Source organism: Chlamydotis macqueenii, chromosome 3 (assembly GCF_036417535.1).
Source record: "Chlamydotis macqueenii isolate bChlMac1 chromosome 3, bChlMac1.mat, whole genome shotgun sequence".
NCBI lineage: Eukaryota > Metazoa > Chordata > Aves > Otidiformes > Otididae > Chlamydotis > Chlamydotis macqueenii.
In genome coordinates, this window is record NC_141558.1 from 60,465,085 (window position 1) to 60,482,744 (window position 17,660).

The 17,660-nt window shown below is 41.4% G+C and overlaps 1 protein-coding gene across 1 annotated transcript in view; it reads left to right on the forward strand.

The window, feature by feature from the left end:
- The first annotated feature begins 3,065 nt into the window (after positions 1-3,065).
- The window catches only part of ENPP1 (ectonucleotide pyrophosphatase/phosphodiesterase 1), a 54,677-nt gene continuing 40,082 nt past the window's right edge, over positions 3,066-17,660 (forward strand). Inside the window, exon 1 of the mRNA XM_086744839.1 lies at positions 3,066-3,257. Coding sequence (XP_086600965.1) covers positions 3,066-3,257 — 192 coding nt within the window. The remainder of the gene's footprint in view (positions 3,258-17,660) is intronic.

The following is a 17,660-nucleotide window of genomic DNA, read 5'->3' on the forward strand; positions in this document are numbered from 1 at the left end:
CAGCCTTGGCTTCCTCAAAAGCTTCCTCGGTTTCTGTTGAAATGGCCATACTCAATTCTTTGGAATTTGGATTTGTAACCTCAGTAATTCCTGCAATTAATTCATTGCACAATTACGTCTTTTGTCACAGATTTGTTAAAATGGTATTGACTGCTATTTAACAATCTCCACCCAAAGAGATCACACAGCTGTAGAATTCTGAAGGTTTAACATTGAAAATGTTTCGTCTCTTCCCCTAGTATTCAACAGAAAAAGACTTTTCACCTGATTTCTTCAGCATCAAAACTTAGTCCTTTCTGGTTTTCCATTCTCCTCCTGTCTAGAGTATCTTGACAACCTGTCAAGTCAGCTGAAATGAGCGTGGTCCTCACTGGTAGGTTAATTATTTTCTATGCTGGTTAATGATTTTCCACACAGCCTACAACTTAACTGTTTGTATTGACACAGAAATAAATGATAAAATTGAGGGTATTTAATGAATATTTGTACACAGGAAAGTAACTGTTAATGAATAGTTACTAAATGAACAACTCAGAAGTTAGGTCCAGCTGCAGAATATCCTTTCTTCCTATGGAAAAAAAAAGATACATTTTTGTCTGCAATGTAGCGACACATAATTTCCATGGGATCATCAGTACATAGCATATGTTATTCAAACTTCTGAGTGGATGATGACTCTACACAGAAGAAGAAAGGAGATTTCTATTTGACTTATTCTTGAAATTAATCATAAAGTATCTGTCTACATATAAAACCACGAAAATGAAGTTTTCATTATTTGTAAAAAAAAAACACCGGAAAGCTTTTAATTATCTCAGATTTTTTTTTTGGGGGGGGAGGGGCAAGGCATTTTCTTTCCCACCAGTATGACTGGCAACAGAAACAAAATGAAGATTTTAACTTAGAACCATATGATTGCAGTATCTTTTCATTTCTAGGAAAAAAAAAAAGTGAGGCTGTTACTGTCTTTTGTTGTACTAGTTATTAAAACCACATTAACTGAAAAAAAAGTCCCAATTTGGCTATGTCCGTTTTCATGAGTGTTTTAAAATTATCAGACAATCAGTGTTCAATTTACAGTTTTTAATAGTTCAAATGTCAAAATCCTTGAACGTATGGATGCTGCAGCAGTTGGCTGCTCAGTTGGACAGTTGTTTGAAATGCTGCATTAATGGAATAAAGGAGACCCTTACTGTAGACTGAAGAGCTTAATTCTCAGTTTCTGTTGCTTTTTTCTTTTCTTCAAGTGAAATACCACTGTAGAAATTCTGAAGACTGCACCTATGGAGCCTCTTTAGATGACAACAAGCGTATGTAAGTGCCACTCTTTTCTGAGAACATTGACAGTTAAAATAAATCTACCATAGACTCCTCAAGCCCTAGGAAATCAAAATCATCATCACATTAGAACTGAAAGACTAAGTCTAATGTCAATATACAGAACTATACATAATAACTTAAGAAATAATGGAAAATGAGATACTTTCAGCAATTTTAAGCTTAAGCATACTTTGCGAGTTTTGATGCTACTGAACACTGACTTCTCTTAGAGAAATAAAGAGTAATGCATTCCTTGGCACCCACAGGCACACGACACGCTGATAGGCCCTGCAGCACCAGTTGTACCTACCCACAGGAACCAAACTGGCTTCCCCCATGGGCAGACAGGGTCGGTAAAAATGCTAACAGCACACCTCTCCCTCGCCAAGCAGTAGGACTGAATTTAGCGAGAATCAGCGGGAGGCGATACTGTGGAGCAACATGGTGCTTGTCCAAACACAAGACCCAGAAGGGCACCCAGATATGAATTCCATCCTAACGTCGCAGCACACTGAGCACGGCCTGGCCTGGAGGCAGTTAACCCAAAGTCAAACAAGAAGAAATCATAGAAACATAGAAGCATAGAACAGTTTGGGTTGGAAGAAGAAAGCATAGAAACATAGAAGCATAGAATGGTTTGGGTTGGAAGCGACTTTAAAGATCATCTACTTCCTATGCTCCTGCCATGGGAAGGGACACCTTCCACTAGACCAGGTTGCTCAAAGCCCCATCCAACCTGGCCTTTAACACTTCAGGGCTGGGGCATCAACAGTGTCTCTGGGCAACCTGTTCCAGTGCCTTACCACCCTCAGTGAATAATTTCTTCCTTATGCCTAATCTAAACCTACCCTCTTTTAGTTTAAAGCCATTACCCCTTGTCCTATCGCAACAGACCCTGCTAAAAGAGTTTCTCCCCATCTTTCTTGTAGGCCCCCTTTAGGTACTGTAAGACCGCTACGAGGTCTCCCCGGGGCCTCCTCTTCTCCAGGCTGAAGAGCCCCAATTCTCTCAGCCTGTCCTCACAGGAGAGGTGCTCCAGCCCTTTGGTCATCTTTGTGGCCTCCTCTGGACTCGCTCCAACAGGTCCCCGGGGAGGGCACTGAAGCCGGCTGCTGAGCTCCCACTCCAGATGTGCAGGCACCTGGCTGGCCTGGCGCCCCGCAGGTGGGGAGACGGCCCCCTCCAGCCTGCGGAGGAGACCCGCAGCCGGCAATAAAGCGCCGGCGAGCAGAGCTCGGGTTGTAAACCCGCACCCGTTGTCTGGCTGCGTGCCTCCGGCGGCACCGGGACGGGAACGGGGACCCAGACAGGCACCCCCGGCGCCGCGCACACCTGTGCAGGGGTCGCCGGGCGCCTTCGGGGAAGGCCGCGCCGCCGCCCCCGCCCACTTCCCGCGGCGAGGGTCGGGCAGCGGAAACTTTCTCCGCGCTCCCTCGTAAACACGGCCCGGAGCCCTCCCCCGGCCGCTATTTTGGAGCGGCCTGATGTCACAGCCGCCGCTCCAGGCTCGTGCCCGCAGGGAGGGGCGGCCCCCGCCCGCCCTCACCTGCAGAGAGGGGGCGGAAAGCGAGGGGCGGCCGAGCGGGGCGGGCAGGGAGGGAGGGGACAGCCCGCTCCGCGCCACGGCCAGCGTGGGTGTCGCAGGCTGCCGGCGGCCGCGCTCCCCGGCGGGGCGGGGCCGGCCCGGGCCGCCACGCTATTAATAATCGTGGTCGCGGCGGACGGAGGGCAGAGCGGCGAGGAACATGCAGGGTAACGGGCGGCAAGTGGCAGCAGGAAAGGACCATGAGGACCACCTCGGTGGGATAGGGGCGGCTGACGGTGGGCTGCAGGCTGCTGCCGTGCCCATGCTGCCGGCCATGGAGGTGGCCGAGGAGCCGGAGAAAGCTCCGGGCGGCAAGAGCAAGGACCCCAACACCTACAAAGTGCTCTCCCTGGTAAGGGGTCGCGGCGCCGCGGTGGGCGGGCGAGGGGCCTTCCCCGGGGCCCGCCTCGCCGCCGGGCGGGTGAGGAAGCGGTGCGGCGGCGGGCAGGTGTTGCACCCCGCGGGGCTGGGGACGGGCAAGCCTCGCCCCTTCCCCTCAGGGGCGGGAGAGGAGCCCGTGGCGGGGCATTCGGAGTCTCCTGGGGGAGGTGGGGGGGTCTGTTCCGCCGGTCCGGAGGGGGAAACCGCCCTCGGCACCAGCGGCTGCTCGGGACCCCTCGTTCCCGCCTGGGGAGCCGGCTTGGGGCAGCAGCGGGACGCTTGCGCCTGCATTGTTGCCCGTGGGCAGCAACCTGCCTCAATTGGGGGAGGGGTGTGAATTTGTCTTTTTTTTTTCTCTTTTGACAGCGCTCAGGCTTGAATCGTTTCTATTCTTTTGTAGTTTTAATGATTGTCCCATCTTCTGTCATATGGTTTTAGCTGTTTGGTGTAGGGAAGATAAAAACAGGTTAAACCAGGAAAATACGGCTGGAAAAGCTAAACGGTGTTCAAGAGCTGAAAGGATGGAGGAAGTATAAAAACTTGCTTTTCACTGAGTTTGAAGTACTGTGGATTGAAAGTTTGTCTCTAAGCGCTGCTTTCAGCCCTGGTTTGGAGGCCGTAGTGGCCAAAGCCATTGTTAGCCGGTAGGTCACGTTCCAGTTTTAGCCATGCTACTGTATTATAATTATCCTCCCTGAAGAGATGTGAAAATAAGACTTCCCAGATTGCCTGGAGTGATCATTATGAGGCTGAAGTCATTATCAAGGGGAAACAGCTGTGGCATTCTTGGAAGGCAGCTTCAGTGAAAGTGCAGCAGGCGTTATATGTATATGTATCCTTAAGTAGTTCTCTTTTGACACGTTAAAGCATAAGGATCAAGATGCCTTTCCAGGTTTACCTGTAGCTTTGTAATCTGGTTACTCTTTCAAGGGAACTGTCCACCATATCAAAGTGACTACAAATTGGTTGTATTTCTGACGTAATAGGTGGTAAGTTCGATTTCCAAGTTTGTTGGAACATTGTAAGAAAAATATCAAAGTTCATGTAAGGGTCTATGGTAGTTTTAATGTAGAAGGTTTTTTTTTTTTTGGCAACTATTCTGATGAAGAGTCCTCTGAAATAAAGGTAGCATTTATAGCTTGTTTCATTACTTTGTCGTCTTCTGGGGAGGTTGGGTTGTCCCATAAAAGCCATTGCAGTTGGATGGTGAAAACAGCTCAGCTTTTTTTCAGGCTTAGAAATAGGTAGTAATATTGGAAAATAATCATATGCTCTTCAAAACTTAATGTTGTTGCTCTGAGCTTTTTAGGCTCTAATACATCAAAATGATTAGAGATACATAGCCATGTAAAGACTGGAGTTGAGCACCAGTTAAAATGTTTGCAGGTACTACTCTTCTGAATTAAGTCCTTATTTTCCAAAGTATAGCTGTTCCTTGAGAATTGGCAAAACATTCATCCTGTGCTGACTAAAATGTCAGTGACTTATACGTCATCTATACAGAAATAATTTTAAACTTCTAAATATAAACCACCATGTAGTATTGTTTTCGGCTATTGCAGACACTGAGATAAAGTTTTTCCAAGTTCTCTCTGAATATTCCAAATTAAGTACTGTAGGTAATATTGGATTGAGTAAAACAAGAATATATTTAACCTGAACGTGTTAGAAAGTGGAAGACTGGACTTGGAAATGCAAGATTGTTCTTTGTCACAAGCCAGTGCAGTATAAATGCATTGATGCTATCATCCTGATCTAAGAAAGAAGTGAGTAGACTTATCTGCTTGGTGATTTCAGTTGGGCAATGTGAAACTGTAGAAGTGACTAGACCTAGGCAAACTCCATTTGCCTGCATTTACCCTAGTTGTATGCACTGTTGTTTCCTTTATTTAGGTAGATTTAAAAAAAAAAAATCTGGTTTCTGGTAAGTTTATGTTGAATTTCTTGTAAAAACTAATGAGTGCATTTCTGGTGATTAAAGAGTATTTGAATTACTTTTTTCTTTTTTTTTTTTTTTTTTTTTTTTCTGGAAAGCATAGACTTCCTTGGATTCCCCACTTCCTATCCATGTGCCTGCCCCCTGTAGATGTCTGTACAGTTTGTGAATACAACCTTGATGTTCCCAGCTTCCATCCGCGAGCCAACCTTACCCAGTTAGAGAGGAACTGCTGAGTTCCCATGTACAAAAGGTTCTACCATTGCAGACTCTACCCATGGGTTTTATTCGTTGCTCCAGAAGCCTCTGCATTACATGGCAGTACTTAGTTGTTAAACAAATATACATTGGTTGAGGAAGGATGTAGGTAAGTAAGGAAGTGATATAAAGTCACCTCTGGTTCTAACAGGCATAATTTTAAGTTCAGCTGTAGGTTTTTCATACCATGCAGGTTGCTGTTCTGTTGCTGCTGCACAGGGAGGATTCCCCAGGTGGTGGGACAGGCCCACAGGGGTTTACTAACCCATGGGGCTTCCCTAAGGCAATGGAGTGAAAACATCCAGCTTTCAGTAATCATGAGAGATAGTGATCCTTTTATCAATTTATGTCGTTTCTGTGCATACCTTTTCATTTAACGTCTTGCCAATTTTCTGAGCCCAATGAGCTGTCTGCCTATTTGCAGTGTCTCTAGGCTCACCCGCTGCCGTTGGGTGACTGAGCAGCATGTTGCCGTACAAGAGTAGTGTAATTCTTGCTTAGGTTTGAGGTTTTATCTTCCTTTCTGCCAGTGGCTCTTAGGCATTGCATTTTTGGTCTGATTCGCTCATTCCATTAAAATAAAAATTTCCATGCGTTTATAATGGATGAAACATTGAAGAAAAAAGTAACAAAATAGACAATGTTTCTTTTGATAGTTTCAGGCTTTATTTGTCAGAACTGGAAAACTCATTTATACTGATACTTTTGTTAAAAATTTCTTAAGGAGTTTTTGCAACTTGAGAATTCCTGATTAGAAAAAAAATTATCAAAAGATTCTAGGTAAGGTCCAGACTGGGATGTTGAAAATGTGTTAGTCTCCTCTAGGGAGTAACTCAAGTGTTTCTGAGTGCTTAAAGATAAATTGTGAGGTTTTTAAAAAATGCTGTGAGGAATACACTTAAAAATATTTGGTAAGTCTGGGATTACTTTTCCTTGTACTTTTTTCAAGAAGGCAGTCCAGTCTTTTTTTAAGACTACTGTTTTATGCAAGTGCCAAACGCTGAACAGTCTTCTGAAGTTTTCTTTTATTCAGTTGCCTTCTGCAATTCACTGAGAGGGTAGCTAGAACTTTTATAATACTCTGTGAATTCAAACAGTTTTATTTAACAAATTAAGACAGTGTAACTCTTGGTGCGTACTCCCACAGAGTTGTTCTGTGTTTTACGGCTGGTTGCAGATGCAGTGAGAAGCAATCCAGGATATGTGGTTGCACTCCTCTAGGTTTGGTTAGTCTTTCTTTTGGATGGTTAGTGAGCTCTTTATCAGCCTGAGGATCAGACTAAGGCAGTGGGTGAGACAAGGCCTTGTAATCATCTGCAGATTGAAGCTAGTGAAGGATACCACGATAAAGATGGCATCCTTGGGAGCCTCTGCCCTGATCTCTGTCTTTTTATCTAGCAGTGGAAATTAAGTGTGCTGCACTGTGTCCAGGGACTAGTAACCCAATATAAGTTTTTTCTTTCCCTATGCTTGGCATTTGTTAGATCCTCTTGGAACACTGTGTCCAGACTGGGGCCCTCCAGTATGGGAAAGATCGATTCAACTGAAGTAAGTTCAGCAAAGTGCTCCAGGGTGATCTGGGGCTGGAGCTTTTGTCCTGTGAGGAAAGGCTGAGGGACCTGGGCTTGTTCAGCATGGGGAAGAGATGGCTTGGGTGTGGAACACCTAACAGTACCTTCCCATGCTTCTAAGGACATCATCAAGAAAATAGAACCAGGTGTACTGTACTGGTGTGCGCAGTGGGAGAATGAGACGATGGCAATACATTGAAACAAGAGAGGTTCTTACTGGATATAGCAGAGGGAGGAGGAATTGCTATGAGGATAACTAAGTGTTGGAACAGATTGCAGAGAGAGGTTGTATTGTCTCTACTCTTGGAAGTTTTCAAGACTCAACGGCATAAACAGCACAAACCCATAAGCAGTCAGGTCTGAATTCAGTTTTGACCCAACTTTGGGTGGGAAGTTGGACTGAAAACCTCTTGAAGTCCCTTCTATCCTTATGATTCTATAAATCTGTTTCCAGTTGTCCATTGGTGTCTGTATTAAATTTAGTGTGTATATCTGAATCATAAACACCACAGAAATGGTGTGGAAACAACCTTTTCTTATGTAGGTGTCTGGAAGATTGCATGCTTATTTGGTTGTTTTAGTGCTGATGGGTTTTCCTCCTAAATATGTTTGAGGATGCCCAAACCTTTTTATAGGTTAGTACTTCTTTTGGAATAATGCATTTCTATAATCTTTCTCTAGAAAAGATGCAAAATACCAATTTAATTATTTTCTTTAATATATTTCTTAAGTTAATCTTGCTTTCTCTTCAACATCTGCTGTTGAGGAAGGAAAGATGGGGAGCAGTTAGTGAGAGAGCATGTGGGAAATGAAATTGACTTGCTGAGAAGTAGGGCATTGGCTGAGACCCTTCAAAAGCTTGTTCTGCTCTCAGGTTTGGGCTCCTAAGAGGGATATGATCACTGGATGAACTCCTGTCTTCTGCTGTTGCTGCTGTGTTGCTGCAGTGTAATCTTAATTCCCAGGGGAAGGGCTGCATAGAAAGCTGGTTCTGAACTCATGGATTTTTTCCCTTTGTGCTCAACATACAGGCTCAGGAATTAAGGTAACTAACTCATGTGAAGAGAGGAAATACTATGACAGGAAAGTGTTTGTGGCCAGACCTTGTGATTTGGAACGTGGTCATTGACTTTAGCCAACTTTGGTGTGGGTATTTTTGAGTATCAGTCAGTTCTTAAGAACTGGATTCAAGGACATTGTACATTGTGCCTGAGTTTGGGAGACCTGGGCATCATGTTCAGTCTTTAATGTTTTTTTTGTTCCTAAGCAAATCATTCAATTTCAGCCTTTTTTTGTACTGTTTTGTTTTATGTGCCTTGCCTTTTTTCCTTTTTCAGTTAAAAAATAGTAGTCCTTGCTGAAATTACTTGCTTCTATGAGCATGCTGTATTGAGTTTAGATGGAACTTGTGTGTTCTGAGAAACTCCACACAGCTTAACAGCAATATTAAAATGGCTGACTGTTAGGCAATCTAACGTTTTTTTTTTGGTTGTTTTTTTTTTTTTTTTTTTAGCAGCAAACATCATTTAGTGAAATATGGGGTAAAAAGTAACAGTGACAGGATGGCTATAGTTTAAATAGACTTTGAAGCACTTTTGGTTCAGAAATATTAAAGCAGTTCTTGGCCAATCTCCAATGCTTCAGTTTTTATAGGAAATTCTATTCCAGTGTTTGGAAACAAGTGTTTTACAGTAAGCATCTTGCCTGTCTTCCATCAATATTCCAGCTCTCCAGCTCCAGTAGCAGCTTCTTTTGAATTCTGAAGACACAGTAAAAACTGGTGTTTGACAAAAGGGTTTTTAAAATTGCATTTGCTGTTGATATTGCTTAAATGCATCTAATTACAATAAAATTGTAACTATAAATACACTGCTATCCAATTTAATCCACCAAAATAAAGTTGGAGATTTGGTGAAATTTAAGATTACTATGGCTTCTAATGTTTCTCTTCAGTAAACTTATTTTTCAAGGAAGACTTTGCAAATAATTCTCATTATACACAGGGAGCTGTAAACCCACGATTTCCTTACTCTTCAAGTGGGTACCTTCATATGGAGTATTGAAGACAAAAATCATAATCTTGTTCTCACACAGTAAAAAGCTAAGAAATACTTAGTGTCCTGGTTTCAGCAGGGATGGAGTTAATTTTCCTCTAGTGGCTGCTGTGTTTTGGATTTCGTGTGTGAAGAGTGTTGATAAAAACATTCTGATGATACGAGTTGTTGTTAATGAGACCAAGGACACTGTCTGGCTTTCCAAGTCTCGTTAATGTGCAGATGCGGGAAGCTGGGCGAAAGACAGACAGAATAATTGACCCAAACTGGCCAAAGAGAGTATTTCATGCCATAAACGTTATGCTCAGGATATAAGTGGGGGTTGCCCATGGGAGGAGGCATGCATTCCATTCCTTTCTGGCACCCATTCGGGTACCCTTGGCATCCTTTTCTTCTCTCCTGCTTGCTGGCATCATTCCCTCTACCTTGCTAGCTTGCTCTCCCCACTTCGCTTGCTGCTGGGTGTCATTTCCATGATCGCTGCTCAGGACGGGCTGCGTCGGTCATTCGGACATCAGGTGGTGAGAAACCGTACATTGTTCATTTTGTGTATTTTGTATATATTAATATCCTTAAATTCTGTTATCTTTGTAGTTTTTAGTATTTTTAGTAAACTGTTTTCATCTCAACCCACGAGTTTTCCTTTCTTCCCAATTTCTTTCCCCTGTCCTGCTGGGTAGGGGGAGGGTGAGTGAGAAACTGTGTGGTGATCTGGGCTAAACCACCACATTTAGCAATTATAACTCTGAAGGGTTTCCAGGGTCAATTTGTGTTCTTGCTTTACTTGCACTTTACTTCACGGAGGTAGTCAGCATATCTTATCCTAGATGACAGAAGCTGTTATGAAGGAAAAAATATTATCCTAAGAAATGCTTGCAAGAACTGGGGCTTTGTCTATACTTCTAAAAAAAAAAATCCCCCAAAACCAAACAAAAAAAACCCCACCCAAATTCTACTGATATAAAAATCTTCAAGGGAGAGGAGGGACTGCTTTTGTTTATAATTGTACTCAGAACTCATTTTAAATTTTATTGCCAAGCTAGGTTGACTTTGAGTGTGGCTGTGCCACAGTCAAAGGTATGATTGCGACTTTGCTAAGCATACTTCAGCTTACTTAAAGCTAGGTAGTTTAGGTATTGCTTTCAGCATAGTCAAAACAGTGTGGAGTTTAGGACAGGCTGCAAGATACTCTTTTATGTCTCTGAGCTGGAGGATTTCAGCCGTCTAGGGGATTTTGGTCGCCCCTCAGGGTGCAGTGTGAGAATGCTTCTGGCTTCCTGGACTGCAAGACTTGTCACAGGCTGAAGTACGCTTCACTGTGTGACTTGTGTGCTTCTGGCAACACTGCTGGCTGGTTGCCTGCCTGAAATCATTTGCATTGTGTCTAGGAAACTGAGTGTAGACTGTCTGCTGATGGATTAGGCTGTAGTGTGCTAGGATCAACCATTTGGTCCATTCAGGCAAAACAAATGAGTGATTGGGGCTGTGATTAGTGTCATGTGTACTCAGACTTCCTGCTCGAGTGTTCTGCTCAGACTCGATCCATACATTAGCATTTTCATTACCTTTCTTTAAATTTGCAGTAATAGTCTTTGTGTACCTGTCAGGGACCAGATGAGGGCAGGTCATAATGAAAGAGATGATAAACCTGTGTCCAGGTGTGACAGCAAGGCAGACATGGACAGTGGCCTCACTGACAAGGGACAGTCTTGCCATACCTGAGCAAAGAAGGTTTAGAGATGCTAACCAGATTCAGACAGTAGTCTAAACTGCCAGAGGAGTATCCTGTGATGAGGCAAGTCTGAATCCAAGGAAGGAAGTCAAGTCCATGAGTCTGAGTGAGGGTCTGGATCAACAGTGTACTTGACCAGGGTGGACTTAACTGCAGTGTGGCTATAACACAGCTCAGACAAGGGACAGAGGCAAGAGGTGGCTATATGCAGCTGCCAAAACAAGGTAGGGGAGACTCAGCAGAGGCATAGGCATCTTCCAGCTTTTTGTTGATGAGCTGTCCTGAAGGCTAGTTGAGGTTTTCCAAACAGTGCTCTCAACAGCTGAAACAGTACGAGAGGACTGGCCCCAAGGACAGGCAGCCAAACTCCGGGGAGTGGGGAAGCATGCTCTTGGTCTGAACACCACCTCCATGTAGTTCTGCAAGGCTCTCAGATACTAAAATAATAAGGAACACATTAATAGTTTAAATTGATAGACTTTCTGTAGAGATAATTATTAACTTGAATTCAGAAGAACTTAGTTATTGTGCTAAAACTGTTAGATTTCCGGCAAGGGCAAAAACATAAAGATTAAGCAAGGCTTTCTTCCAACTCCTGCTCTCGAAAATTTTTCCTTGGCATTCTTTCACTAACATCAGTAGAATTATACAAGGAGTGAATTGTTCTGATTTGGCTTGCCGTGGAAGCTACGTTCCTGTTGCTTTCAGCTGAAAGGAGGGGTAGAACAAATTGAAGGAAAACACAAAATGAAAACATTAAAGGTTTGAAAAGTTTCTTATCTTGGAGCTGGTATTAGAAATTAATATATTGGCAAACATCACTGTGACCATATGCTATGGGCAGTGGATAGATATTTGTCTTAAAGAATGTTCGGTCTGACAGAACTTGGCAATATGCTATATTGCAGTAGTATCCTGTTTGAATGAAATGGTACTATATCCAATTTTCAGAGAAGCTATTTTACAATGATCAATAATGGAATGGTATTTTGAAAATTGAAGAGGAAATATATTAAAACAATGAAAAAAATACACTTTTTGCACTGAAAAGCATAAAAATACTTTCCTTTTCTGCACAGGTATTGCACAGGTCAACTGTATAAAGTTTCCTTTAAGGGTACTTACAAGACATCAGTGGATTTTCTTGTAAATGGAATGTGGTGGAGGGCAAAGGAAAGTATAAGTAAGGACTTTTGGCAAATAGGCTATTGTTTAACTGTTCGACAGTAAGTAAATTAGCTAAGGAGAAAAGGGAATTATTGAGAAAAGAGGAAGTATTTATGTTACTGGAGAAACATAGGTAATGTGTACTTTGTCCTTCTATTGTGTAATGCCACATAGGCAAATCAACCTATATAAAAGCCTTTTAATATGTGGTAATATTTGGGCGTAAGTTTGTGTTAAAGGTTTCTTGTTTGTTTATTGTTCATAGAATAACAAAAAGTATAACATTGTTATAGCTGCTTACACAAAAGTCAATAATCAAACCCAGCCATTTATCTTCTGTTGTGCTTTTTATCTCTGGCATGGTCATGTGGGCCATTTCTTTAGTCCTCTTCTGGCTGAAATACAATGTTTCCAGGTTGTGAAGCATCAAAACTTGAAAATCTGCCTTTTCTTTTTTTGGGGGGGCTATATTCAAAGGGTGTAGAGGTACATAATGGCCTCTTTGTTAACCCTGGCCTTTGTTTTGGGAAAATGGCCAAAGGAGTCAGGAGTAAAGGTGTGCCTGTGGTCAATACCAGTGTGCTTAGTAGAGACCTACAGGGAATAGATTTGAAACCTTATTTGTCCTGTCTTCTTCCCGTACCCCTTTGATCTGCAATTTTTGACACTCCTTACCTTCTTACCAGATTTCTTCACTTGCTCTTTAAGGTCACTTTGTCTTTCTGCTCGACCTGATGTTGGTGGTGTGGTGGCAGTAGCAACAGCATCTGCCACAGAAAAATGGAGGTGAATGTGGATTTACTTGGTATATTTGGTAGTATTGTCAGTACCCAGAAGAGGCAGCCCCTTTTTTACACTGTTGTTACAACTCTCATGACAGTACTGTAAATTGGAACAGCTTTATTCTTGAAAAGGGATTTTTGGAATAGGAAAAGCATGAAATTGGCTCAAGGCCATGTTTTCTTCTCCAGTTTGGCTTTTATTCATTAGTCAAGTGCAGCTCGTTTGGACAACAGTTTTGAGTTGGCATAATACTGACTATTTCTTCTCTTTCTGTATAACTGTGCATTCACATGTGGCTGCCACTAAAGCAAATGGCATGTGGTGGTCTTTGTTTTGTGTTCATAGTCTGCTGTGCTAAATAAAATAATTGTGTCTGAAAGTACAATATTTACTTTTTTTCTTATAAATCAAGATCAGTTTTCAGTCCTATTTATCCTTAAGTTTTTATAAAAACCTACCTGCTGGTTAAATAGCAGAGTCAGCTGCTATCTCTTTTTCTGGGAATTTAACCAGACATTTTATTTCCTCTTCTTGGCTAGCGTATAGTTGCACTTTACTTTCTCTCTAAATTCTGCCATGGTGTGAAAATGTATTGAAAAACAAAACAGCCAGGGGTGAAATGTGTGTGCTTTGGTAACGGCTCATGTGTTAATGCCTTTTTAGAGAATGTGTACCTATACAGTTGGATAAGGGACAAATAAGAAAAATATTTTAGATTCTAGCTGACAGATGCTAACTCTATTCTGTTTTATCTCTTTCTTGTTAAAAACCAGATGCCTGAATAATTTTGGAAAGTATTTAGAGGGCTATAGTAGGATAATGTCTTCTGCTGATAATTCCCTGCTGAATGAACTGTTATCACTCTCTGGTAAGCTCAGTGAAGGCATTTTATAAAATCTTAAAGTGGCTTGAGCTACCTTTAAAACATTCTTGTCCTTTGAATAACCTTGGGTTGCAATAGTACAAAATAACAATCTTGAGAAGTTGAATAGAAACAGCGAGAGTAGACCTTCTGTGTGCTGGTTTGAGAAGAGGAACAATAATCCCTATATATTTTTAGAGCAAATTTTCTCTTTAGCTCTGAAAATGTTCTGTGTGTAAACTGCAACTTTTCCATTCTCTGACTTCAGGATAATTCAGTCACCTTCAGTGTTTCAGGACAACCAGAACCTGGAGAGCCTCAGTGGCTCTCCTACTCGTGGGGTCTGGGTGTGGAATGTGGATCAACAGAAGCAAGTACTTGAAGGCATAAAAGTATTTACAGATGTGGAAAGAAGAGGTGAATGGTGCAGAAAGAGGTGAATGGTGTGAGAAAGAGGTGGTGCACTTGTTTTCAGTGCTGATAACTTTTTTTTCCTTAGGTGATTTATTTAGCTATGCAGCTGTGCTGGCGTGAGTGAAATATCTACCTCCTTTCATTTTAGTAAACTTTATTAAGTATCTCCTGCTTTTGAATAAAACTGAGTTGTTGGAGGGTTATTCCTGTTTAAAAATAACTTTTGCAAGATGAGTAAGTGTTCCACTGTCCCTGGCAAGTGTAGATAAGGGTTTTTTTTCTCTGTGCAGTATGCTTTCTACATTTTTAATAGTGCCCTTTTAAAGACAGAAAGTGACCTGTTCTTACTTGAAATTCATCATTTACTACTGTGTTCTTTACACTTTTGCAGATGAAATTCTTTCTCAAACGTATTTCAGTGTTAAGGTCCAGGTTGTTAGTCATCTATTGTAGGTGCACAAAACAGTGAAAACATAGTATACCCTTAACAGATCCCAGTGGTTTTGAAAAATTCCATGGGTCTTTAGACTGGGTTTGTAATGTCAGTATTATAGATTTTTCTCCATTCATGGACAGACATGACACAAATGTGAGAGTCAATCGTGGAGATTAGAATGGAAAACTACTACTTTGCATTGCTACTTTGCTAATTATATAGCTGTTAGTTAGTGGATATGCCTTAAATATTGGAGTGACAATTTTGTTGGCCGTGGAATGCCAGAGGTGAAGAAAGGAAGATGGAAAGCAACTGAATACATGGTGGGCAAAGAGTGAGTAAGGTTAACGAAGAAAGAAACTCAATTCAGAGTCATTATTCCTTAAAAGAAATACCAATGCATTCTTTGCTGAAGAAAATGCACAACGGAAGAGTAGAGGGAAAGTAGCAGAGATGCAGAGCTAGGGAAGAGTGAAGAGAAAGGTAACAGTAACATTGACTGTATAAAGGAAGAGTAAAATACGATAGCAAAGGAAAGGTGGCGGTAGCTAAGGCTGGTGAGAGATTCTCTGTATGTCACTGAGACCTGTACAATTGACCTATCTCTTTGGGATCCAGTGTCTGCAGCCTGTGCATTTGCTGTCTCTGTGGCCCTTCCACCAGGTCCCCAAAATCACTGCTGAGAAATTCTTTTTAGCTGCAGCTCTAGAGATGAGTGATGGAAACAATCCTGCTCTGTAACCGTATTATCATATTTCCATCTGCCCAACTCGAAATAAGAGGCTTTTGAAATGTTTTCGGGATTGCAGTCTTCCAGACATTCAACCACCTATTCTCAACCACTAAATGTTTACAAAGCAAAGCTTTTATTGCTTCCTCCCACGTAAAGGAAGCAGTGATGGGACAGAGATTCACCCCTAGATGACAACGTTTTTTGATTCCAAAACAAACTTTCTAAAAAATATTTTTAAAACAAACAAGGACGCTTTCTTCTCTGCAGTTGTTACTGTGTTGGTTTAAAGCTGTTCTCTGATATTATATTAAAACAAAATCTAACATTTTGTGTTAGCAATCTCTCAAGTCATAGACCATGAAAAGTTCATGTGCTACTTGTATACAACAAGGCCAGGTTCTTTAATTTTATTTGCCTTCCTACTAAATGTTGGATTCCATATTCTTTCTTAACTGGACCTTTTTCTCAATTCTTGCTTTCTCTTTTTTGGGGGATATGGAGGAGAGAGAGAACAGGTAAGAATTTTTCCTTTTATTTAAAAAGAAGGACTAAAACTTGAAGGCAGGCATCAGATTGACAGTGTGGTAGTAGCTAGAGATTTAAGTCTGGTGCTTGCAGTAGGATGCTGCAGGGCTCTAATAAGATTCTTGGTAGTAAACCTTAAACTACATGTGCAGTTACTTGTCTTTACATAGATTTTAAAAAGTATGTAATCTTCACACAGTAGACTGCAGCATCCCAAAAGGATGCACCTGTGTGCAAAATACTTCAGGTAATATTAATAACCAATCTGCTGCAATGAGGTCCCATATAGCAAGAAGCAAAGTAAATTAGTCCATATTTGGGCTGCAGCAGTGAGATGACTTTCTGTACCTGGACAATCTTTAAAACTAGCTTGAATATTCCTCGTCATCTGCAGAGCTTTCCATTGACAAAAGGTGAACTGCTAGTGTAACACCTCTTGCTATGCCTCGTGAGGACTACTACTGCTGCTGTTGGCCAGTATTAGTTGTTCCAGCTGATTGTTCCACATTGTTCCAGCTGAACACTTGTGCCACTTGCATGGATAATATCCACATGACTGAAGTCATTCAAGCTCAAGATAAAGCTTTAGTTCAAAGCCTTAAACACTAAGCTGCAATTACACGGTGTAGTCAGCTATATTAGAGCTGGTTGTCCCAGAACATCACCAAATGCTTTACCTCTAAGCTCACCATTTTTGTGATGCTTCTTTATTAAGTGTTGAAGGAAGGAAGGAAGAAAGAAAGAAAGAAAAAAAAAAAGGGGGGAGGGAGAGCAGAGGGGGAAGCTTTAGTATTTTGCAGTAAAATATTTTTAAAACCGAAATTTAAGCTAATGGGACTGATGTTAAGAAAGAAAAAGCTTGAATGTAATAAATGAATAGAAGTTCCTAGATCTTCATTTATTGTAGATGGACATAGTGTACCAGGTAAAAACCTGGACCATGTTTTCTCTTGAAGGGAAATGTGAAAGAAAACACAAATTTCAAATAAATTTAAAAGCAGAACCAATTTGTAGTAGAGACACAGAGAACACCTGTAGTGTGTTGTGGTTTGTGATGCTATGAGGTTTCTGGAGTGTTGCTTGCAGGAAACAAAGGTTTCACTATTGCATCAAGTAGCATTACCATTTTGTAGTATTTCCTACCCAGAAGAATGTTCATATGCCTCAATGAACACAATCCTTTCATGTTTTTGCTTGTTGGAATTAATTATATTAATAGAAGTATAAAACTGACAATCTAGACTACAATACAAAATAGTGATTTTGTAATATTTGGTGCCAAAATCTCAGGAATTATTTGTGATAACTTCAGTGAGTATTTACCCATTTTAGTTGGGTAAGTACTCACGCACTTTGGCTTATTTTTACATTAATCTGGTGTCACAATTGAATTCCTGTTTTTGAAATGTGCATTACCTCCACTGAAGCTCCATAAGGGAATACTAATAGTCTGTTTAGTGGCACTGCGATGTGTTTTCATTACAAGGATGCCTTAGGTGGCCTAAGTCCCGTAGATCATGTAGCTATTTGAAGATATGGGAATAAAGCTCTTAAAGTAGGTGTGGTTTGTGTTTGTTTTAAAGTGTGTTTGTGGTGACATGTCAGAGGACATTCTGCTCTTTGGCCTTAGTAGCAGGGCCTGGTGGGAGCAGGGCAATATATCATCACCCTGAAATAAAATGTTGTCACATTGGCTTTTTAAAAACAAACCAATTTGTTGTTTCCAAGTAATATATAAATTAAAAGAACAATAACAGATTTTGATCTCTCCACTGATTTTGCTGGCTTTGACATCTTGCGTCTGATCTCCTACCTACCTAGCTGTGCATGTGCTCTTATCTAGGTGATATATTTTATATTGAAGATTTTAAAGGAACAGAACAACTTACATTGAAGATAATAC